This window comes from Hyperolius riggenbachi, chromosome 2 (assembly GCF_040937935.1).
Source record: "Hyperolius riggenbachi isolate aHypRig1 chromosome 2, aHypRig1.pri, whole genome shotgun sequence".
Classification (NCBI taxonomy): Eukaryota; Metazoa; Chordata; class Amphibia; order Anura; family Hyperoliidae; genus Hyperolius; species Hyperolius riggenbachi.
Window position 1 is genome coordinate 39,875,416 of NC_090647.1, and position 26,001 is coordinate 39,901,416.

Genomic DNA, 26,001 nt, shown 5'->3' on the forward strand with positions numbered 1-26,001 from the left:
AAATTTCATCAGACGGATTGGAATGTAAAGTGAAATTCTGCTTTAACTGTTTTCCAGTCATTTTTATTTTTTTACGTGCACTGCAGCGCCACATTCTTTTGTGCCTCCCCAGCCTGCCAGTGTGCCTAACACAGCCTAATGCAGACTGGCCAAGGGGACGCTTGATAATTACCTGATCAGGGTGCGGAATTGGCTCTGCTATATTAGCCTGGTATAGCTGGCTGCAGCATCCCTGCCCCAAGTTACTGTACTTGAGATTACTCCTTCATGGCTGCTTAGAAGTTAAAGAATACATCTGAGTGCAGGCCCAAATTTACATCTCAGGAGCCTATAGGCACAGATGTCCTGGCACCTAGACTTCACCCTCCATGAATCAACAAATCTCCCCCGCCGAACTGCACAGCAAGTGTGCTGGCTGTCTCAGCTGTCACTTCTCACTCACCTCCCTTGCCCGTCATAGGTAGCTACAGGTGCCCCTTAGTATTGGGTAGCCAGAAGTGCCCTCAGTATTCAGTAGGCGTAGCTAGAGGTGCCCCTGATTGAGCGGAGATCTCGTCAGTGGAATTCCGAGACCTAGGTGAGTATTCTCTCATTTACACTCCGCTCCAGGGTCGGAGCTACCATAGGAAAAAGTGGGCAATTGCCCCAGGGCCCCAGAGACTGTAGGGGCCCCTAATGTGTCCCTCCCCATCTTAACTGTTGCTCCCCAGGGACTCTGCAAAGTCTGTTAAGTTGGGAGGTGATTGGGGGATGGTCAGCAGCCAGCTCTTGGGCCCATCAGGAAAATTTGGCTACAACAAAGGGCCTCTAATGACGCTTTTTGGTCGGGGGGTGTCTGTTGGGGGGCCCCAGGCTAATTTTGCCCTAGGGCCCAATTGATACTTGAACCGGCCCTGCTTCACTCTCTGTATACTCTGTATAGGGATTGAGAAGGAGGGAGGCACTTGGGGAAGGAGTGAGCTGCCTTTCCTTCATCAGGTGCCTGTAGGCACATGCCTAAAGTGCCTTATGTTAAATCCAGCCCTGTGTGAGGGGTAAAAAAAGAAAAGGTAGATACTTACCTCAGTAGAGAGATAGTCTGGAAGCTTCCCTAATCCTTCTCGAGCCCACCGATCCAGTGCTGGAAGCATCACACATTTTACCTGTCAGCAAACTTAGTGACACGTCCTCTTTACTCCTCTCTTCAGCCACGTCATACAGTGTAACTCCTTGCGGCTCCCGTCACTGCAGGTCATGTGATGTGCATTAGATAGACAGAAGGAGTTACACTGTACGGGCCTCAATAGAAAAGTGAAGAGGACATGTCACAAGCTCCCCTGAGTGCCCCTGCTGCCATGCTCTGCTCATTCTCGAGATGGGGGAGGGGCTAGTATAAGGTAGTGTATGCGGGCCCAGCCACATTTTTTTATTGGGGGGTCTTAAGGGTTTTTTTCAGGGGGGCCGGTTGGCTCATTTTTGTTAGGGGGGGCTGCTGGTAGTGATGAACATGAATTTTGCAAGGTTGCAATTTCACATCGTAATTATGATGCAAAATTGTAATGCGAAATCTCTGGAAAAATCATTATTTCATTCGTAAACGTGATCAGAAACTGTAATTTCCCAATTTCGCGTAATTTCATGCTGAATTTAGCGGTTAATAACAAAGCCCCCTACATGCTATTGTCTCCAAAATTGCTATACTAAAGGGAATGTCCGGCAAAAAAAAAAAGAGTTTCACTTACCTGGGGCTTCTACTAGCCCCCTGCAGCCATCCTGTGCCCTCGTAGTCACTCACTGCTGGTCCAGTCCCCGCCGTCAGCTAGTTTCGTTTTTGCCGACTTCTGGGTCGGTGGGCCGCATTGCGTACATTTTTACGCATTCCCGCTAGTGCAGGAACATTAATGCATACATTTTTCACGTTATCGGTGCAACGCAGCAGTGAGTGACTACGAGGGCACAGGATGGCTGCATGGAGCTGGTAGAAGCCCCAGGTAAGTGAAACTCATTTTTTTGTTGTTGTTGGACAATCCCTTTAAGAGCAATAGTGGGAACAAGTTAAAACGGCCTTGTAGTTTTTGAGAACATTGATTTTGATTTTGAACATGCAAAGAAAAAAAATTTTGTAAACTGTCATTTCTCTGAGTTTATACAACATTTTTACTTGCATTTTTAAAATCGACTTCTCTCAAAAACTCCAAGGCCTTTTTGGAATTTTTTTTGGTACTTATCCGTTAGACGGGTGCATCCGGCAGGTGGCGTTGTTGTTGCTAATTCCATTCATACTTCACGTAACAAAACTGTGAATGTAACCACAGCAGGTGGCGCCAATTGCATTCCTAGTTAACGTAACAATAGTGTGCGAATAAATTGTGTTTTAAGTGACCGTAAACTGTGAGTTAATCAGGGGCGTATCTGTGTGATATAGCACCTATGGCAAACACTGAAATTGCGCCCCCCTACCCCACCTGCCAGATGCACCCGGCTAACGGATAAGTACCTTTTTTTTTTACTTGATTCCACTATTCCTTTTAAAGAGAATCTGTATTGTTAAAATCGCTCAAAAGTAAACATACCAGTGCGTTAGGGGACATCTCCTATTACCCTCTGTCACAATTTCGCCGCTCCTCGCCGCATTAAAAGTGGTTAAAAACAGTTTTAAAAAGTTTGTTTGTAAACAAACAAAATGGCCACCAAAACAGGAAGTTGGTTGATGTACAGTATGTCCACACATAGAAAATACATCCATACACAAGCAGGCTGTATACAGCATTCCTTTTGAATCTCAAGAGATCATTTGTGTTTTTCTTTTCCCCATGCACTGAAGTTTCAGGCTGCTCTTTTCTTCCTGCAAACAGCTTTGCCCTTGTTTGTAATTCCTCAGTATGTGAAAGCCCAGCCAGCTCAGAGGACGATTTATCCAGCTGATTAGAGCAGCTTCTCTCTTCTCTCTTATCTAAATAACACACAGGCAGTGTGCAGAGAGGGGCCTGGAGGGGGGAGATGCATCACAGAACCACAACGCTGAAGAACTTGGCAGCCTTCCAGACACAGGCTGACAAGTCTGACAAGAGAGAGATAAGTTGATTTATTACAGAGATGGTGATAGTAGAACGTGCTGCAGTAAGCCATAACACATTAGAATAGCTTTTGGAACTTGTAGGATGATAAAAAACAGGATGCAATTTTTGTTACAGAGTCTCTTTAACATAACTATCAATTATGGCAGTGAGTCCCCAACAGTGCACATTTTGCAGGCAACTTCACCTATGCACCGGTGGGGTCATTCGTGTCTCAGCTAGGTGGATTCCATGTAGCTGATACACTAATTGCCCCACCTGTGCATATAGGTGAGGTTGCCTGCAAAACATGCACCATTGGGGAGTCATGAGGACAGGTTTGAGAAACTCTGAATTATGGTGACAATATAACATGTATGGGGGCTTTCCATTAACGGATAAATTCAGCAATAATTACGCAACATTACGAATGGCAAAATTAATTGAATCTCCAAACAGTAACGAAGTATTGCCACAACTGCCAAAAATTATGCAAGATTTTGCGTAATCCTCATCAGCAAATTTCCATTATCGCTAACTTAAGTTGTCATTTTTTCAACCAAACTAACTATGTAACTTTGTAACCACCTTCATGTTTGAGGCTGCTTCCACACAGGGACGTTACAGGCGCACGTTAGTGCAGCCTGTAACGCTCCCCAACTCACAGCAATACAAAGTCAATGGGGCTGTTCACACTGCCCACGTTGCGTTACATGTAACGCTGCACGTTCTTCAGAATACTATAGCGTTCCAGCGGCTTAAGCCGCGTTAGACTGTTTGCACATGCTCAGTGTTGGGGCGGAGAGGAGGCGGGGAGAGGCCGCTACGTAGCCGCGCACATGGCTATTCAATATGCACTGCACTGGTGGCCGCTAATTGGCTGGCGGTACCACGTGATGTGGAGTGTTTCACTCCGCATCACGTGGTCCCGCCGGCCAATCAGCGCCACTCTCACTGCCCTAATGCGGAAAAAGCCGCTTAACGCGGCTCACTCAACGTCCTCTACCAACAGCGGCAGGCGTTGCGTTAGGGGACGTTATGCGACCATAACATCCACTATAACGCAACGTCCCGGGGTGTGTAACTAGCCTAAATCTCCAATTTCCATCTCTGTTTTCTTCTTTCCATCTTGTTCTCTGCAGTTTCCATATGGGTGCTGGCAATGATAATCTCCAGGGCTTTCACCAAGCTATAGGAAACGCCAGGCATTTGTTTGACCTCGGAAACCAACTTGGTCACAAGATGAGAGTTCTGAACATCGGTGGTGGGTTTCCTGGGCACCCCGACTTCAAACCAACCTTTGAAGAGGTAGGGAAGGTGTATGAGCACCTAAAGAAACAGTCACACAACCAATACTAAAGGCATGACTGTAATAAGTACCGTTACTTGTTTGCCTTTCAAAATAAATCAAAAACGTAGATAATCACCCATTGGATTTGCCGGCCGCTGCTTGCTCCCGTGCTAGGTCCCGCGCGCATTCTCACTGTCGATCCTTACAGGGGAGATGCATGAATCGGAAGGCTGTTCCCATTCATTAATCTAAGTCCCTGTGTCAATAATTACTGGCATCAGCAGCGCTTTGAGTCCCCAGGGAGAAAAGTGCTATAGAAATATTATTGTTATTGTTGTTATCAATGAGATGCCACGATCATTGTAAATCCCAAAGTAACGTAGTTAACACATTCACGCATTACTTCCTGTTCGCGTAGTTATAGCACGCTAATAGGAAATAATGTGAGAGGCCGTCTTGTGGCCAAATAGTAAACTTACACCTACATACTTTTTTTTTTTTAATAAATAGACCTACACATACATTTAAAATTAACTCCCTACCCCCCACACTGTCCCATAGTACCCAAATAAAAATTTGGCAGTAAAAAAAAAAAAGCAGTTACAAAAAAATAAAAAACATAAACATTAGGAACTAAACTTTTTTTAGAGGGTATATCACTGTTAATTTTGAAAATATGGGCTTGTAAATAGTGACGGACGCAAAACTAAAAATATTATCACCATACATTGTACTAGGGAAATATTTTAAACTTTGCAATAACCGGGATAAATGGGCAAAAAAATGTGTTAGTTTTAATTACAGTAGCATGTATTATTTTAAAACTATAATTGCCAAAAACTGAGAAATAATGAATTTTTTTCCATTTTTTTTTCTTATTTTTCCCGTTAAGATGCATTTAGAATAAAATAATTCTTAGCAAAATGTACCGCATTGGTGTAAAAAAAAAACAACAAGATATAGATTGTTTCGTTGTGATAAGTAGTAATAAAGTTATAGGCGAATGAATGGGATGGAGAAAGGTGACAATTGCTCTGGTACACAAAGGGAAAAAGGGAAAACCCCTCAGTAGTGAAGTGGTTAAAAGCATTGGGAACATCTGGAGCGTGAGCATATAAAAGGGCATGAGCAGAGAGGTGCAAGAAATATGGACAGAAGTGACCATCTATATATATAAAATCGTGTGTGTGTGTGTGTGTGTGTGTGTGTGTGTACAGTGTGAGTGTTTGTGAGTGTGTGTGAGTGTGTGTGTGAGTGTGTGTGTGTGTGTGTGTGTGTGTGTGTGTGTGCGTGCGTGCGTGCGTGCGTGCGTGTGTGTGTGTGTGTGTGTCGCGATCACGCGAAAACGGCTTGACCGATTTGAACGAAACTTGGTACACAGATCCCTTACTACCAGGGATGATATGTTCTGGGGTCTCGCGGCCCCCCTGCACACGTGGGCGGAGCTACAAACAGCAAATCAGATTTCACCCATTCAAGTCAATGGAAAAAATGTAAAAGGCTGCCATTCTCACAGTAATCAAGCCAGAGTCCCCACACATGGCACAGTTGGTCACTTGGTGACCGAGGTTACAAATCCAGGAAAAGTGGGCGGAGCATAACACTGCCAATCAAATTTCAGCCATTCATTTAAATGGGAAAATGTAATCTGCAGCCATTCTTAGACTGTTAATCGCAGGGTTCTCAAACTTGGTACACTTGGTCACTGGGTGAATACGATTACGATTCAAGAAAATGGGTGGAGCCTACAACAGCCAATCAAAATTCACCTATTGATTTTCAAGGGGAATATTTAAACTGCTGCTATTCTTACACTTTTAATGGCAGAGGCTTCAAACCTGCTACAGTCGGTCAATGGGTGACTGGGGTCCAAATTCACTAAAGGGACGGGGCCACATACAGCCAATCAGATTTCCTTGGTGAATAAACTGCTTCCATTCACATATTTTTTATGCTAGGAACCTGAAAGCTCACAAACTTGGTCATTGAGTGACTGTGTGTGTCAAGGTTACAAAAAGTGGGCGGAGCCAAAACAACTTTTATTGGGAAAATATAAACTGCAGCCATTTTTACACCGTTAATGGCAGGGTTCTCAAACTTTGCACAGTTGGTCACTGGGTGACTGAGATTAAGATTTTGGAAGGTGGGTGGAGCCTACAACAGCCAATAAAAATTCACCTTTTGATTTTCAAAGGGAATATTTCATCTGCTACCATTCTCTTATACTGTGAAAAGCAGATTCCTCAAACCTGGTACAGTTGGTCGCTGGGTGACTGGGGTCCAAATTCGGAAAGGGGGCAGAGCCACAAACAGCCAAATTTGTTTATTTTTCAATGGGAATATACAAAGTATTGATATCAAGGACCCCAAAGCCGATAAACTTGATAACTGAATGACTGTATGTCAAGGTTAGAAAAAGTGGGCGGTGCCAACAACTACATTTTTAACATGGCAGGGTTCCCAAACTTTACACAATTGGCCACTGGGTGACTGGGATGAATATTCAGAAATGTGGGTGGAGCCTACAACAGCCAATCAAAATGTACCTATTAATTTAAAGGGGAATATTCCCATTGCTACCATTCTCACACTGTTAGTGGCAGAGGCCTCAAACCTGATACAGTCAGTCATTACGTGACTAGGGTCCAAATTCACTAAAGGGGTGGAGCCACAAACAGCCAATCAGATTTGTTAGATTGATTTCAGCCATTCTGTTATTGGCAGGGTTCTCAAACGTGACACAGTTGGCCACTGGGTGACTGGGACTAATATTCAGAAAAGTGGGTGCAGCCTACAGCAGCCAATCAGAATTTACCTTTTGATTTTCAAGGGGAATATTTACATTGCTGCCATTCATGCACTCTTAATGGCAGAGGCCTAAAATCTGCTACAGTCAGTCACTGGGAGACTGGGGTTTAAATTCTGAAGGGATCAGGCCAAAAACAGCCAACCAGATTTGTTTAATTTCAATGGTAAAATGCAAAAATGTTCAAATTCAGTAAAGGTGCGGAGCCAAAAACAGCCAGATTTCTTTGCTGGATAAACTGCTTCCATTAGCACAATTTTGATGCCACGAACCCAAAAGCTCACAAACTTGGTCATTGAGTAGTGACTGTGTGTCCAGGTTACAAAAAGTGGGTGGAGTTAAAAACAGATTTTTCTGGGAAATTGTAAACTGCAGCCCTTCTTCACTGTTAATGGTAGGGTTCTTAAACTTAGCATAGCTGGTTACTGGGTGACTGGGATTAATATTCAGAAAGGTGCTAGGAGCCTAAAAATGGCAATCAAAAATCACATGTCATTTTTCAAGGAGAATATTAAAATTGCTGCCATTCTTGCACTTATGGCACAAGCCTCAAACCTGGTACAGTTGGTCATTGGGTCACAGGGGTTCAAATTCAGAAAAGGGGACAGAGCCACAAACGGTGAATCAGATTTGTTTCATTTCATGGGAAAATACAAATTATTGATGCCAAGGACCCCAGAGCTCACAAACTTGGTCATTGAGTAGTGACTTTGTGTCCAGGTTACAAAAAGTGGGCGGAGCCAAAACAAATTTCACTGGGAAAGTGTAAACTTCTTACACTGTTTATGGCAGGGTTCACAAACTTTGCCCAGATGGTCACTGAGTGACTGAGATTAATATTCAGGGAAGTGGGTGGAGCCTATAATAGCCAATCAAAATTCACCTGTTGATTTTCAAGTGGAATATTTAAATTGCTGCCATTTTTACACTGTTAATAGCAGATGCCTCAAACCTGCTACAGTTGGTCATTGGGTGACTGGGGTTCAAATGCTGGAGATGGGCGGAGTCACAAACGGCCTATCTGATTTGTTTAATTTCTATGGGAATATACAAATTATTGATGCCAAGGACCCCAAATCTCACAAACTTAGTCATTGAGTGTTTGTGTGTTAGGGTTAGAAAAAGTATGCAGAGCCAACACCAGCCAAATACATACCCGGGCAACGCCGGGCAATCAGCTAGTCTAGAATAAAGATTCTGCGCCTGCGCACACTCCTATAAAATATGCGCAATGCTCCCTGCATCACCACTTCCAAAAAAAGTAGAGGAGGTGAAAAGGGAAAGTCTAGTGCAAATTTAAAGGGGTATTGAACCACAGTCATTTTGTGAGAGACAAAAAAATTAATGGTATGTTAATAATAATTAATAACCACAATTCAGAACACGTATAGAGGTCATTATTACCATTACAGCACGTGGGTCCAGGGCCCCTGGAGTGGTTACAACCTCTGCCTCCCCTAGCCCTACGCAAATGTGCAGAGATCTCATCCCCAGTAGTGTAGCAATAGGAGAGGAAGAGGGTGCGGTCGACACCGGAATGCTTGGACCACAGGGGCAAACTAGGGGCCCTTCTTTATTCTCTGTATTAGCTCATTATGGTGCAATGCTGATCGTTATCAATTATCTCCATATAAGCTTTGAATTGTAGTCATTTTTAACAAAACTGTTCCCCTGGGAGGAGGGCATAATACTGTTGATTTGTTTTCAAAGTTTAATGTGGCCTCAATGTTGCACAAAGTTGCTCTAAAAAGTGTCGCGAATAGAGGGGTTTGCTGCCATGCCCCCCCCCCCCCCCATCAGTTGGTATTCTTGGAGTGGCAGAGCCCCACGCTTGTAGATGCCTAGTTCCCTGGGAAATACCAGCCTGCATGGGGACAAGAAGTTATAGTTGACCTGAACTCTTACACAGGACAGAAGGAAAGCATAGAGAAATGCACCCTGTATGTATTTAGAGAGTTTAGCCTGTTCTCCCTCATTTGTGTCTTATCACAAGTTGTAATCTGATCTATCTCCCCTGTGTCACATGACTACCACAGCAGAGATGGCAGATAAGCTCATTTGAAAGCACAGGATGATAACAGTATGTCTGTTTCCATGATGCAGGAAGGGGAAACTGTGCAGATTTATTTTAGGATTTGTATCAGTTGTAACAAAGGTTATTATGCTGTTGTGTATCTATTAGAGCAGAGAGAAAGTTCTAAGTTTAGGTCCGCTTTAAGAATGTTCTGGAGGGGGGAACCAATACTGTTTATTTTTTTCCAAGTTTAATGTGGCCCATTTTTTAAGATTAAGGCTGCTTTCACAGTGGGACGTTACAGGCGCACGTTAGAGCAGCCTGTAACGCAGCCCAACTCAAAGCAATGTAAAAGCAATAGGCTGTTCACAGTGCCCACGTTCATTCTGAGAAAGTGCAGCATACTGTGCGTTATACGACTGCTTGCCCATGCGCAGTAATTAGCCAAATGACTAATTAATATTCACTGCACTGCTGACGTGCAGTGTTTTCTTCCTGGAGCGGCCTCTTTGTGCGCTGATTGGCCGGGCAGGACCACGTGATGCGGAGTAGAACACTCCGCATCATGTGGTCCCGCCAGCCAATCAGCGCCACGGAGACGCAGTGCGCACAAAGAGCTGCATAACGCGGCTCACTCTGGCGTCCTCCTTGAACACCAACAGGCGTTGCGTTAGGGGCACGTTATGCGACCATAACTTCCCCTAAAACGCAACGTCTTGGTGGGAAAGAGGCCTTAGAGAAAAAAAAAAAAAACAGACTGGGTGGTTGCTTTGCAGTTAAAGATTGCAAAAAATGGTAAAGTTCAAAATACAGTACATGTAAACGCATACAAATAAGAAGTACATTTCTTTCAAAGTAAAACAAGGCATAAATTACTTTTCACTTATGTAGCTATCCTATGTTGCCATCGCTTACAGTAGGTAGGTGAAATCTGACAGACCTGACAGGTTTTGGTCTAGTCTATCTCCTCACGAGGAATTTTAAGCATTTTCTTTATTCCTTACAAAAGCACTCCCTGAAAAGGATCTATACAAAGATGCGGGCTGGTCTCCCTACCTGCTTGCACACTATTCTGGCAGTTGGACTGAACAAGTTCCATTTGGTAAGTGCTTTTGAAAATATAGAAACCCTGAGATCCCCACATGAGGAGATGGACTAGTCCAAAACCTACTAAAACGGGACACTGAGAGCCCAATTTAGTGTAGTAAGTACTGGAAATATTGAAATATGTAACGCAAGTAAATAATACAGACCAGGGTCACCTCAAAGGCAACCACTGTCAATTAGTGTTGGGCGAACAGTGTTCGCCACTGTTCGGGTTCTGCAGAACATCACCCTGTTCGGGTGATGTTCGAGTTCGGCCGAACACCTAATGGTGTTCGGCCTTTTAAGTTCGGGTTCGTCCCGAACTACTGAATGGCCGCCGAACAGGGCCGAACAGGGCCCCTGTTCGGCCGAACAGGGCCCTGTTCGCCCGAACATGCCGCAATACGGCCCCCCTATGGGGTCGCAGGCATAAGGGGGGAGCATGCCCCGATCGCGGGGGGGGTCGGAAATTCCCCCCACCCCCTCCGCTAGCGCTCCCCCCTCTGCCCGCTTCCCCATACAAAAGTTTAAGGCAAGTTAAATAGTACTTGGTGGCTGGCGCTGGCAGTGGAGTGAGGAGGAGGAGGAGTCCGAGTAGCAGAGTGACGCGTTGAGGCCAGGCAGCGGGCGGTTCAGCGGTAGTACCCTTGTGGTACTTCCGCCCTTTCTCTGATCTCACGTCCTCTGCATATGAGGGTACGCGTCACGCGTACCCTCGTATGCGTCATTACGTAGAGGACGTGAGGTCAGAGAAAGGGCGAAAGTACCACAAGGGTACTACCGCTGAACCGCCCGCTGCCCGGCCTCAACGCGTCACTCTGCTACTCGGACTCCTCCTCCTCCTCACTCCACTGCCAGTGCCAGGCCAGCCACCAAGTACTATTTAACTTGCCTCAAACTTTTTTTATGGGGAAGCGGGCAGAGGGGGGAGCGCTAGCGGAGGGGGTGGGGGGAATTTCCGACCCCCCCGCGATCGGGGCATGCTCCCCCCTTATGCCTGCGACCCCATAGGGCCCCCAAAATGGGCATGTTCGGGGGTCCCATTGACTTCCATTGAGTTCGGCGTTCGGGCCGAACATGCCGAACATCTGGCCCATGTTCGGCCTGTTCGGCCTGAACCCGAACATCCAGGTGTTCGCCCAACACTACTGTCAATGCAGGTGGGGAGATTAGACCTGACCCCACTCAGGATTAAAAAGTTGCTCTCCATAGATCAGAAGAAAGGGTGTAACACCACTGCACCAAGGGAGGGCTCAATTATTGTATAAGGCAAACAGAGGCGCCAAAAGAATAAAAAGGACTAAAATGCTTAAAATTAATATAAAAAGGAGGTAGTGGTGGACTTACCTCCTCCTAGCAGACACAGGGAACACAGCACACAGGAGCATATAACATCTGCACATCAGAAATACACCCAGTGCCTCTGCAGATGTGACATGCTCATGCCATATTGCCCGATGAAGCAGGGTCATACCTATGAAACGTGTTGCACAAAACTCTGGAGTGTGTAAATAACATTTTTCTTGACTGTCAAAATCAACAGTTCCCTCGGTCTGCTTGGAGAAGGTAAGTCCACCACTACTTCCTCTATTTATTGATTTTAAGCATTTTTGTCCTTTTTATTCTTTTGGCCCCTCTGTTTGCCTTTATATAATAGTCCAAAACCTGTAAGTTCTTTCTACTCCCTACTGTAAGTAACAGCAACATAGGATCAAAGTAATTTATGGCACGTTTTACTCTGGAAGAAATGTACGTATTTGTGTGTGTTTACATGTGTTTTACATTTTTCGTGATGGTGGTCCTTGGAAAGTTGGAAACTTGGTATTTAAGTTGGAATTCATATAGTATACTCAGCATTTTAACAAACTGTGATTTTAGTAATTTTAGTCAGCTCTACTTTGTACCGAGTGAGTGAGAGTAGAGACTCTAGTGGGATGGATAGCTTGCCATAACGCTCACTAAAAAATATATAAAGGGTATATAAATTTTGAACATCATTCAGTTTACCAAACAATATGCAAAACTGAAAAAGTTTCCTTGGGGGAGCTCAGTATTTGAAACATGCATGACATTTGTTATCGGTCTTGTTATTGGTCTCGTTAAATACCGATATTACTAGCAATTATCGGTAAATAACAATTTAAGCACATTAAATAACAAAAACGATAACAAAAAGGTAAATAACAATTTCATTGTGGTATTAAATTATTGGTAAATTTACTGATAATGTTGACCCTAACTATAACCTAACCTCTTCCTACTCTCACACAGAACCCTCCCCTGGTGGTGCCTAACCCTAAGTCCCCCCTGGTGGTGCCTAACCCTAAGAACCACCTGGTGGTGCCTAACCCTAAGAACCCCCTGGTGGTGCCTAACCCTAAGAACCCCCTGGTGGTGCCTAACCCTAAGAACCCCCTGGTGGTGCCTAACCCTAAGAACCACCTGGTGGTGCCTAACCCTAAGACCCCCCCTGGTGGTGCCTAACCCTAAGACCCCCCCTGGTGGTGCCTAACCCTTAGTCCCCCCTGGTGGTGCCTAACCCTAATACCACCTGATGGTGCCTAACCCTAAGACCCCCCCTGGTGGTGCCTAACCCTAAGACCCCCCTGGTGATGCCTGACGCCTTAGTCCCTCCTGGTGGTGCCTAACCCTAAGAACTCCCTGGTGTTGCCTAACCCTAGTGGTGCCTAACCTTAATACCCCCCGAAACCTGCTAACAATAATTAGATACCTTTCAATGTAATTGCAGCTGTTAAATAGCATACCGGCTTTCTTTATTACAATAAATGACAATTGTGCCCACATATATCGATACATAACAATTGCACCCATTTTTGGCTGCAACTTTTTTAACTGCTCCTCTTACACAACTGTCTTTGTCTCCAGTTCGCTGCTGTGATAGTGGGATCTCTTGAGCAGTATTTTCCGAGAGAAGAGGAGGTGGAAGTTATTGCGGAGCCGGGGAGATACTACGTAACATCTGCTTTCACCATCGCTGTCAATATAACAACAAAAAAAGAGAAATGGGCTGAAGGTCAGTATCAGTAAGGAGGAACGCAGCAGATGAGGAGTATCTGTACTGCAGTGTAGCAAGCAATTATAAACACGCATGTCTATGAATATATAGTTAAAGTTGAAGAGAAATCGAGAGCCCAATATGGTGTAGTATGTCAAAATTGATTGGATAAATGAAACAGTGAGATGGTAATACTCACAAACACGGGTTACCACCTAGGTAACCACTCATTAGGCAGGTTAGGAGATTAGACCTGTCCTCACTCAGGATTAAGAAGTCGCTCTCTGTAGATAGGAAGAAAGGGGGTAGATCACCCCTCCACCTGGGATGGACTCAAATATATTGGTAGGTGATCAGAGGCGCCAGAAGGATAAAAGTACATAACATTTTTTAAAAACTGCTGGGAGGAAGTGGTGGACTGGCCTCTGTTAAAGCAGACACCAAGGACTGTAAATATATAGATATACACATTTATTGAAAATACCCCAAAGATGCAACGCGTTTCGCGGGCACAGCCCACTTCTTCAGGCAATAAGCAGGGGATAAACAACAGCAATTCAGTTATAGCAAGCAGAGCACCTCACAAATTTTTAAAAAAATGTATGTACTTTTATCCTTCTGGCGCCTCTGTTCACCTACCAATATGAATATATAGTTGTACAGAGGCGCCAGAAGGATAAAATATGCTAAAAAGTTTAACATATTCAGGTGGCGGTGGTGGACCAGCCACTCCAAAATAGACACGATGCTGTCGCTTGAGATAAAGATAATTTATGCACATACTCCAAGATAAAACTGCAACGCGTTTCACGGGCACAACCCTGCCTGCTCTCCTAATTAGAGATAAACACGAATTTCGCTACTGCCATGCAAAATCGTAAGGCGAAATTTTTGGGGGAAAAAAATCATAATTAATTTGTATGTAAACATAATCAGGAACTGCGGATAAGAGCAAAGTCCCCATACATCCTACTGTCACCAAAATTGCTACGTATGTTAAAGAGAACCAGAGATGAAGCAACCTCATGTATTTTACCTTATAAATCAATGGGAACATGACAGTAAACACCTAATCTGCTCTTTGTTACATTGTTCTCTGTTTAATTTGCCTGTTATCACCTCTAAGATAAGAATCCCGACTAAGCAGTCGGTCTGGCTTTGCTACAGAATAATTATAGCTGAGACTGTGTTCTTTGCTGTCTTCAAGTCCAAGCCTGCCCCCTGCTGGCTTTGCTCAGGAATCATTATAGCTGAGTCATTATAGCAAAGCCAGACTCAATGCTCACTCCGGGATTCTTATCTCAGCTAGATAACAGACACTTTTAGCAGTGAGGATGGAACAGAGAGCATGGTAAATGTTTTCTCTAATGTTCCCACTGATTTCTATGGTAAAATACACAAGGGTGCTTCGTCTCTGGTTCACTTTAAGGGGAATAATTGGGAATAAGAAAATAAAGGAATTTTTAAAAAAGACCTTGTAGTTTTTGAGAAAAACAATTTTGAAAATGCAAAGGAAAAACGTTATTTAACCACTTTATCCCCAGCCGTACGGATATCTCCGTCCCTTTTTCCATCCTTTCACCCCCAGGGACGGAGATATCCACTCCCGCCGCTTCCCGCGCTCCCGTTTGCTTGTGCACACGCTCCCGCTCTCGTGCATGCCGCCGCCCGCTCGCCCGAAGATCTATGAACGGGAAAAAACGTTCCCGTTCGTTGATCTAAGCCCCCGCAATGATCAGCTGCTTCTATGAGAAGCAGCAATCATTGTGAAAAAAAAAAGTTTCCCAGCCTCATAAGACTTCCTGCAAGCGTACTTCCTACGCTTGCAGGTCTCATAAACAAAAAGTTACTGTGGCCATCTTGTGGCCAAATAGTAAAACTACACCCTAAAGCATTTTTTATATACAAATACATTCGTTTTACACAAAAAATTAACTCAATACTTCTCACACTCCCCAATTTTTTTTTGTAATTAAAAAAAAAAAATTACAATAACAAAAAATACATAAATAGTTACCTTAAGGACTGAACTTGTTAAATATTTATGTCAAGAGGGTATAACACTGTTACTTTATAATTTATGGGCTTGTAATTAGGGATGGACGCAAAACTGAAAAAAATGCACCTTTATTTCCAAATAAAATATTGGCGCCAAACATTGTGATAGGGACATAATTTAAATGGTTTTATAACCAGGACAAATGGGCAAATACATTTCATGGGTTTTAATTACAGTAGCATGCATTATTTAAAAACTATAATGGCCAAAAACTGAAAAATAATGAATTTTTTCCCATTTTTTCCTATTCTCCCATTAAAACATATTTAGAATAAAATAATTCTTGGCATAATGTCCCACCAAAAGAAAGCCTAATTGGTGGCGGAAAAAACAAGATATAGTTAATTTCATTGTGATAAGTAATGATAAAGTTAAAGATGAATGAATGGAAGGAGCGCTGAAAGGTGAAAATTGCTCTGGTGCTCAAGGGGTAAAAAGTGGTTAAACTGTCATTTTTTTCTAAGTTGAAAAAATCTTTTTTTCCTTTGCATTTTTAAAATAGATTTTCTCAAAAACTACAAGGTCTTTTTTTTTAAAGTTATTTTTTGGAGTTGTTCCCCTTAATGAATGTAGCAATTTTGGCAATTATAGCACGTATCAGTGGTGCTCATCCGCATTCCGGATATCCAGGTATCCCGGATATCCGAACTTTTTTCAATTATCCGATTCAGATTCGGATTCCAGATTTTTTTTCAAATCCAGATAGCTATCTGCGGATATTTGGTCGCATACCCCGGATATCTGCGGATATCAGGTGGATATCCGGATCTGAATATTGTAACTAAGGAGATGACATCAGTGAACCAATCAGAGGGCTCCCAGCAGAAGTCCTAGCAACCAATCACAGAAGGGAACCTTGGCCAGCCCCACCTGACCTCATTGAGCCAATCAGAGGGCTCCCAGCCTAAGCCCTGGCACCCAATCACAGAAGGGAACCCTGGCCAGCCCCCCTGTGAGTGCCATGATGAGAAATCTCGTCCTGTGTGACACAGGACGAGATTTTTCATCATGGTGTGACTGCTCAGTCACTGAGAGACATGCTGCAGTGCTGCTGGCCTAGCAAGTGCTGTATGCAGTGATAAACCCAAAGCTGTTCAGTGATTAACCCCTTCACTATCATTGTTAATTAGCTTAGGGCACCGGGAGAAGAGCGGGGAGGCTATATAGGACCCAGAGCCTTCCCTCTCCTTAGGTAAGTATCTGCCTTCTAAAAAAAAATACTTTAGGGGGGTTGGGGGAAAATGAGTTGAACTTACCCAGGGCATCTAATGGTCCCCCGCAGGCATCCTGTGCCCATGCAGCCACTCACCGATGCTCTGGCCCCGCCTCCGGTTCACTTCTGGAATTTCAGACTTTAAAGTCTGAAAACCACTGCGCCTGCGTTGCCTTGTCCTCGCTCCCACTGATGTCACAAGGAGTGTATAGCACAAGCCCAGTATGGTCTGTGCCTGCGCAGTACACTCCTGGTGACATCAGTGGGAGCAAGGACACGGCAACGCAGGCGCCGTGGTTTTCAGACTTTAAAGTCTGAAATATCAGAAGTGAACCGGAGGCGGAGCCGGAGCATCGGTGAGTGGCTGCGTTGGCACAGGATGTCTCATTTTATTGCATAGCGGTGACGTCACGTCACCTGTCAATATGACAGGTGCTCCCGCTGAGTCTACGAGCGGCAGTTTCAGAGCTCGTTTGCAGCTGAGGATGGAGGCAGGGGTGAGAGCGGTATGCCTACTTTCTAACTGCCGCTTGAACACCCCTTTGCTATGATAGTCTAACCCACGTCGCTGTCACCAATACAGGGGGGGGGGGGGGGGGCTGAATAAATAAAGTAAGTTTATTTATCAAATACAACAAAAAAAAAAAAGCTGGTACACACATTAAACCAGCACTACAAGTATCTATTTGAAAAAATAACATTTGTGAAACTGGTCCTTTAATGATAGTATGTTTGTTTAGGCTGAAGTTCCCCTTTCAGGATCTGCTTTATAATATTCCAATTGCTCTGTTTGTGATGAAGCAAATGATTTTCCCATCTCCGCCTTGCAGACTCAGATGGAAGGAACAGAAGGGAGCTTTCTTATTACCTGAACGATGGCTTGTTCGGCTCTTTCCTGGTCTGTAAAATGTTTGACAAGGAAATAAGGCTGAAGCCTATAGTGGAGAAGGTAAGCTGTAATACTCCATAAAGGATTAAAAAAACTTCTCAGGGTAGTATTTAAGCAGGATTGTCAGCCATAAAATCAAATTCCATTCACCCACTACTCTGTGTTTACTATGTAGTCTACATCCTGACCCTGCATTGCAAGCATTCCAATATAATCATAAACGTGTCTGCTGTAATAAATCTTATCTCAGTCAGCCTGGCTCTATTCTGGTACATTGTTGGGAAGAGGGAAGCTTGTTATTTTCTCTCCCACATTCTTGCTCCTCACTGATTGGCTGAGGGCAGTTCAGTGTGACACACGGCTGAGAAGGGAAATACAGAAGCTACTGAAATACGATTTATGCTGTGCTCACATATGTTTACAAAGCAAGCTAGATATGACAGTGGAGTTATTTTGTACAGAGCTCAGTGGGGAGGAGGGTTGGCAATGCATATAACATTTCAGGCAGGGGAAAAAAAAGAGTAAGGGAAGAAATGACATCAGGATTGCCTGCAGTCAGAGGCAGTGAAGATGGAAATGCCTGGAACAGTTTTCTTTTCATTTACAATATGAAATTCACTGAAATCAAAACATGGACTGTACAATACATGTTATGTAAGAAGTACAAGTATCTATCTACTTATATGTGTGTTTTTTCCTGGGATAGTATGGCTGTCCCTGCTGCTTTAACAATATCTATATTTAGAGGCGGGCTGTGTTAGGGACACATTACTGTAAGTTTCTCTGAATCATTTAAAGTAAAACTGATGTGAAAATAAGTGGATGAGGCAAACAATTGTAACTATAGTCTTCCTAAATAGGACTTTCCTGAAATAGCACGGTCTTATTCTGGTGTTAAAAATTTAACATATATTCAAGGTTTTCATTGCCTCAGGTTATGTTTATTTAGCTCCCACACAGACTAATCTTAAACTATTGCATTTTTTTTTCATTGGTCCTCTGCACTCAGAAGTGTTTTTCTCAGTCACACAGGGCTTTTATGGCCTGTAATTATTAATTAGTGACAGTTGGGCAATTCCAACTGCAGTGTATCATTTAAAACCTTGAATTCTTAACTCTTAAAGAGGAACTCCAGTGAAAATAGTGTAATAAAAAAGTGCTTCATTTATACAATAATTATGTATAAATGATTTAGTTAGTGTTTGCTCATTGTAAAATCTTTCCTCTCCCCGATTTACATTCTGACATTTATTACATGGTGACATTTTTACTGTGGGCAGGTTATGTAGCTGCTGCTAGCTGTTTTGGCCGTTGGAGACAGCTGTAAGCAGCTATTTCCTGTCTGTGAACCTTGTTACATTGTGGCAAACTGTCAAAAGTAGCGTGGTCCTCAGAGCTTCTTGTGGGAGGGGTTTCACCACAATATCAGTCATACAGCGCCACCTGATGGTCTGTTTGTGAAAAGCAATAGATTTCTCATGTAAAAGGGGGTATCAGCTACTGATTGGGATAAAGTTAAATTCTTGGTTGGAGTTTCTCTTTAAGGCCCATACCCACAGCACAATATTTCCGGCGATGTTACCCGACTTTGGGCAACATCGCTTAACAAAAGCATGTTACACATTGTGGCCCACCGCGGCAATCGCACGTTGTTATGCAATAGACACGGCGGATCGGACCTTGAATATTACTGACGACTCCGGGCAGTACTGCGATCGCTTACTTCCCGTCAGTAGCGTTCCTACAATAGGGCGCAGGGGGGCGTGGCGCACCGGGTGACAGCCAGCCAGGGGGGTGTCGCCACGACCCCCCATGCAGCCGCAGCAGGGGAAGAGCAGCGCTAGAAGGAGGGGTGACAGGGATAGCGGCGGGGAGGGGGGAAAGATCCCCCCCCCCTCCCTCACCTGGGTCCCCTCCTTCCGCCTCTCTTCCCCTCCAAATGACAGCGGGGGCAGCGGGCAACTTAGAGTAAGGGCGGGCGGGCAGAGACTACTTACTTTATGTCTTGCTGCGTTCCAGCAGCTGGAGCGCTCCATCGCCGTCACATGCCTCTTCTCCGCCTCCAATGCTGTGACACGCATTGGAGGCGGAGAAGAGGCACGTGACAGCGATGGAGCGCTCCAGCTGCTGGAACGCAGCCAGACGTAAAGTGAGTAGTCTTTGCACGCCCGCCCGCCCTTACTCTAAGTTGCCCGCTGCCCATGCTGTCATTTGGAGGGGAAGAGAGGCGGAAGGAGGGGACCCAGGTGAGGGAGGGGGGGGGATCTTTCCCCCCTCCCCGCCGCTATCCCTGTCACCCCTCCTTCCAGCGCTGCTTCCCCCCCCCTCCTGGAGCAGCTATACTGGGGGCAACTAAACTAGCTATACTGGGGGCATCTATACTAGCTATACTGGGGGCAGCTATACTGGGGGCAGCTATACTAGCTATACTGGGGGCAACTATACTGGGGGCAACTATACTGGGGGCATCTATACTGGGGGCAACTATACTAGCTATACTGGGGGCATCTATACTGGGGGCAACTATACTAGCTATACTGGGGGCATCTATACTAGCTATACTGGGGGCAGCTATACTGGGGGCAACTATACTAGCTATACTGGGGGCAGCTATACTGGGGGCAACTATACTAGCTATACTGGGGCAACTATACTAGCTATACTGGGGGCATCTATACTGGGGGCAACTATACTAGCTATACTGGGGGCAACTAAACTAGCTATACTGGGGGCATCTATACTAGCTATACTGGGGGCAGCTATACTAGCTATACTGGGGGCAGCTATACTAGCTATACTGGGGGCATCTATACTAGCTATACTGGGGCAACTAAACTAGCTATACTTGGGGCAACTATACTAGCTATACTGGGGCAACTATACTAGCTATACTGGGGCATCTATACTAGCTATACTGGGGCAGCTATACTGGGGGCATCTATACTAGCTATACTGGGGCAACTAAACTAGCTATACTGGGGGCATCTATACTAGCTATACTGGGGGCATCTATACTAGCTATACTGGGGCAACTAAACTAGCTATACTTGGGGCAACTATACTAGCTATACTGGGGGCAACTATACTAGCTATACTGGGGCAACTATACTAGCTATACTGGGGCAGCTCTGGAGGCAACTATACTATCTATACTGGGGGCAACTATACTATCTATACTAGGGGCAGCTATACTATCTATACTGGGGGCAGCTATACTAGCTATACTGGGGGCAGCTATACTATCTATACTGGGGGCAGCTATACTAGCTATACTGGGGGCAGCTATACTAGCTATACTAGCTATACTGGGGCAACTATACCAGCTATACTGGGGGCAACTATACTAGCTATACTGGGGGCAACTATACTAGCTATACTGGGGACAACTATACTGGGGGCAACTATACTAGCTATACTGGGGCAACTATACTGGGGGCAACTAAACTAGCTATACTGGGGGCAACTATACTATCTATACTGGGGCAGCTCTGGGGGCAACTATACTATCTATACTGGGGGCAACTATACTAGCTATACTGGGGGCAACTATACTAGCTTCACTGGGGCAGCTATACTGGGGGCAACTGTACTAGCTATACTGGGGGCAACTGTACTAGCTATACTGGGGGCAACTATACTAGCTAATACTTTAAATTACAGTTAGCTCCGCCCTCATGCGGTCATGACCACGCCCAATTTTTTTTGCCGGTTGTGGCCACGCCCATTTTTTAAAGGGGGGGGTGTCTTTTAATCCCCAGCACCGGGTGCCAAATGCCCTAGGTACGCCACTGCTTCCCGTTCGCACCCAACTGTTCTGCCGCATGACATCGCAAGCAGGAAGAAGCATTGCTTAAAGACCGTCAGCAAGGGGACGTCGTTGGATCTGTTGGGCGTTAAGGCTCGTACTCACCTTGCGAATTTGTCTGTGATTCTTCTGACAACCAGCTATTTTTCTTTTTTCACTGACGAGCGATTGTTTCTTGTTTGGTAAAGTGCGTGATTAGGCGGATGTTGCTTTGCAACATGTGTCGGTAACAGCAGATTAGGTCTTTAAGATCTCAGACGATTCCCGTGTAAAGTCGAGCCACGATCATTTAACCTCTCCTTTGTGCCTGTGCCGTCACGTGTTCCCACGGGCAGGAAGATGGATTTGGCATGCTCATCGTCTGGTGACGTCGCTGTGATCCATCTTCCTGCATCATTAAGGTGAGTGTTCAGCTTTACAGTGAGAAAAAAGAAAAAAGGAGCACATGCAAGTTCTAAATAGGATTGGGAGGTATATATGGTTATCTAATCATGCCCCATGCCACTTCAGGTGCCCTTTAAAGAGGAACTGTTGCGAAAATCTTAAAATTTAAAATACATACAAATAGGAAGTCCATTTCTTTCAGAGTAAAATGAACCACAAATTACTTTGCTCCTACTATAAAATACTTATACTGGTCTCGGCACCCTGTAAATCAATTAAATAATTTCATGACTTTATCTGTATGTTGTGTTATTTTTAGTGACATGTCTTTCCCCGTAGGACTGCCTGCCTTCTGCGGAGTCCTTCCCCAGCACACTGTGGGGTCCGTGCTGCACCGACAAGGACATCGTCATGGAAGATGTAGATCTCCCAGAATTAGAAGTTGGAGATTGGATATTCTTCCCGAATATGGGAGCTTATTATGTCTCAATCCATACTGTGTTCAATGGGTTCCTCGCCCCAACCCTGTCCTGCATCATCAGCAAATCGCTTTGGCCATTGCTGGAACCGCAATGGCACAAACTGACTAATAAAGTTTAAAAGGTTGTCAAATCTTGCTTTGCAAGTGAACTTGTTGCCAAATCCTGGGGAAAAAAGTAAATTTATGAAAACATGATAAATGTTGCTGTCTAATTCATATTAATCTTATTACACTCTGTCTCCATGCCAGTCTTAAATGTCACTGTGCTACTCCCCCCCCCCCCCCCCCAACAATTTACAATAAGAAAACATGTAGAACATCTAGCCACTCCCAAATGTCACCACTACTAGTCGTGATACTAGTGGCAGGAAGTGGGCTTTAGCAGGGCTGGTGCTTCCATAGAGGCAAAGGGGGCAATTGCCTCAGGGCCCCAGAGCCTGTAGGGGCCCCCCAAGGTGTGTGTCCCCTCCCTTCCAGCTATAGTGACCCCATACATGCCTGCAAGGAATGAGGAAGAGAGACATAGTGGGGAGAAGTCCAGAGTGTAGAGCATGGTGCTGCCTTCTGTGTGCTGCCTGGATTAGGTTACACCCCAAAGTGTGTACACTCTGCATTTGTAAGGGAAAGCAGGAGGGGACCCTAACAATGCTTTTGGGGGCATATGATGGACACCTAATGATTTTTTGTGTCTGGGATAGTGGTGGGACAGGTCCTAGGATTTGGCGGGGGGGGGGGCATTGCTAAGGGGGACCCCAAGTTACTTTTGCCCCAGGGCCCCATTGTAGTTAGAACTGGCCCTGGGCATTGGGATAGCTTAACCCTCTGGGCGATACAATTTTATCGCCCAGGAGGTGGCGCAGCACTATTTTTTTAATTTTTTTATTTTTTAAATCATGTAGCGAGCCCAGGGCTCGCTACATAATAGCCGCAGCGCAGCGGCATCCCCCCACCCACTCCGATCGCCTTCGGCGATCAGAGTAAGCAGGAAATCCCGTTCAGAACGGGATTTCCTGCTGGGCTTCATGGCGACAGGGCGGGATGACGTCACCGACGTCATGACGTCAGAGGGAGTTCCGATCCACCCCTCAGCGCTGCCTGGCACTGATTGGCCAGGCTGCGCAAGGGGTCGGGGAGGGGGGGGGGCTGCGCGGCACGGAAGTTACACGCAGCTAGCAAAGTGCTAGCTGCGTGTAACAAAAAAAAATTATGCAATTCGGCCCACCAGGGCCTGAGAACTCCTCCTGCGCGACATACCCTGAGCTCAGCTCGGGATTATCGCTCAGGAGGTTAAAGAGTCTGAAATTATTTTAAAAATAAATAACAGATATTCACCTAAGGAGAAGGATAGTTCTGGGTCCTATAGAGCCATCCCATTCTCCTCCCGCTCCCCGCGTTCCCCCGCAGGCTCCACCGTTTCTCATATACCAAAAACAAACAGATAAGTTAATTGGCTTCCACCCATATTGGCCCTACACTATGATACATACACTACATGATACATACATACAGTACATAGACATATGACTATGGTAGGATTAGATTGTAAGCCCTTCTGAGAGACAGGTAGTGACAAGACAATATATTCTGTACAGTGCTACGGAAGATATCGACACTATACAAATACTTAAATAAATAAATAAATAAATGGGAAGGCTCTGTAAAACCCAGAACCTTCCCTTTCCTTAGGTGAGTATCTGTTTTTTATTTTTAAAATTGCTTCAGACTTGCTTTAAAGGGAGCCTTAAAGGGGAACTGAAGTAAGTGGTATACGGAGGCTGCCATATTTATTTCCTTTTAATCAATACCAGTTGCCTGGCAGTCATGCTGATTCTCTGCCTCTAATACTATTAGCCATAGCCCCTGAACAAGCATGCAGCAGATCAGATCAGTTTCAGACTTTAAAGTCAGATCTGACAAGACTAGCTGCATACTTGTTTCTGGTGTTATTCAGATACTACTGCAGAGAAATAGACCAGCAGGGCTGCCAGACAACTGGTATTGATTAAAAGGAAATAAATATGGCAGCCTCCTCATACCTCTTACTTCAGTTCCCCTTTAAGCAAGAAGCATATTTTGGCTGCCATATTTGTTACCTTTTAAACAATACTAGTTGCCTGGCAGTCCTGCTAATCTAGTTTTCCGCAGTAGTGTCTGACTCACACCAGAAACAAGCATGCAGCTAGTAATATCAGAATAGCAATGTCTGAAACACCTGATCTGCTGCATGCTTGTTCAGGGGCTGTGGCTGAAGGGTATTAGAGGCAAGATCAGCAGGACAGCTAGAAAAGTTGTATTGTTTAGAAGGAAATAAATATGGTAGCCTCCATATCCCTCTCACTGGAGGTGTCCTTTAAGACCGGTTCAAAACAGGCACAGAACTGGAGTGTAGAAGGATCAATTAGAATCCTTGATCTGGTCATATTTGTAATTTTTGCACCAGTTCTGCTCCATTTTTTTGCAAAAATATATAGTAGTTTTGAAATATGGCAAAAATGCATAAAAAAACCCAAAAAAGTAATTTTTTTATGCAGAAACAAAAAATAATTATTTTTACAGTGAAAACTTGTTTATTTTAGTGCAAACATTTGTGAAAAATGTGAAAAATCATAAACTTCTTACAAAAAGATTTTCGATGGCATTTTCGCTCAAAGGTTGAATGTAACATTATTTTCGTGAGTATTAATGCAAAAAGAATATCGCTCATCACTGATCACAAGTCAGTGGGTCACCACCATATGTAATATTTTATAATAAACGTGATAAATAGCCAAATTTAATTAGTGTTAAATATCTACAGTAACACTTTTTAGTAAAAAAAAAAAAAATTGCAATAATGGGTGAAAACAGAGAAACTGCATTTTTTCGTTTTCATTTTTTTTCCTTGCTAAATAAATAGGGTTATAGATAAAACACTAAAATTGTTGTAGTTTATAAGTTCTAGGTGTGAAGGAGTTAAGGGTTAATTTTAATAATATCAATTATATATACTCTGTACAGCGCTGCGTAATATGTCGGCACTATATAAATACTTAAAATAAATAAATTATCTGGGGGCCCACCATTAGCTTGTTCCGCACCCCTGTAGTAAAGCCTTACAGGGGGAAACTTGGTGTCTTATACAGCATGCTCTGGGCCCGGGCAATTGCCCATGCCCAGTTTTCCTCTATGGGTGTAGAGATGGCCCGCACAGCTCGCATGCAAACTTATTCGCACAAACATCGCGGGTTCGCGTTCACGTCGAATCCTGAACTTTATGCGAGTTCGACCCGCCCCCTATACTACATCATTGGGCTAAACTTTGACCCTCTACATCACAGCCAGCAGACACATGGCAGCCAAATCAGGCTGCACTCCCTCCTGGAGCCCCCCCCCCCCCCCCCTTATACAAGGCAGCAGCGACGGCCATGTTCTCACTGTGCTGCTGTGTCAGTGAGATAAGGGAGAGGTTGCTGCTGCAGAGATAGGGAAAGCTTAGGTAGGAGGTATGTTAGCTTGCTCCTTGCTGATATTTGTTGCTGAAAAGCACCACCAAAACAGATAATGTTCTTGTGATGTGTTTTTTTTTTTTTTGTGTGTGTGTGTGTGGCCCACTAGAGATGTAGCGAATGGTTCGCCGGCGAACGGTTCCAGGCGAACTTTGGTGGTTCGCGTTCGCCAAGAGTAGGCGAACTTTTGCGGAAGTTCGATTCGCCCCATAATGCACTATGAGGGTAAACTTTGACCCTCTGCATCACAGTCAGCAGGCACATTGTAGCCAATCAGGCTACACTAAGCCCTGGAGCCCCCCCCCCCCTTATATAAGGCAGGCTCGCCAGCCATTACAGTCACTCGTCTGCCTGCTATTAGACAGACTAGGGTGAGCTGCTGCAGATTGTTCTCCTTAGGAAAGATTAGTTAGGTTCTTGGCTGCTTGGCTTGCTCC

At 44.6% G+C, this 26,001-nt stretch overlaps 1 protein-coding gene across 2 annotated transcripts in view; it reads left to right on the forward strand.

Moving 5' to 3' along the window:
* LOC137545450 (ornithine decarboxylase-like) overlaps nucleotides 1-22,278 on the forward strand; it is an 83,327-nt gene extending 61,049 nt beyond the window's left edge. For both annotated transcript variants that reach the window (XM_068266673.1, XM_068266674.1), the window contains 4 exons: nucleotides 4,178-4,343; nucleotides 13,119-13,266; nucleotides 17,351-17,469; nucleotides 21,938-22,278. In XM_068266673.1, coding sequence (XP_068122774.1) covers nucleotides 4,178-4,343; nucleotides 13,119-13,266; nucleotides 17,351-17,469; nucleotides 21,938-22,198 — 694 coding nt within the window. In that variant the 3' untranslated portion in view covers nucleotides 22,199-22,278. The remainder of the gene's footprint in view (nucleotides 1-4,177; nucleotides 4,344-13,118; nucleotides 13,267-17,350; nucleotides 17,470-21,937) is intronic.
* The last annotated feature ends 3,723 nt before the right edge of the window (nucleotides 22,279-26,001 follow it).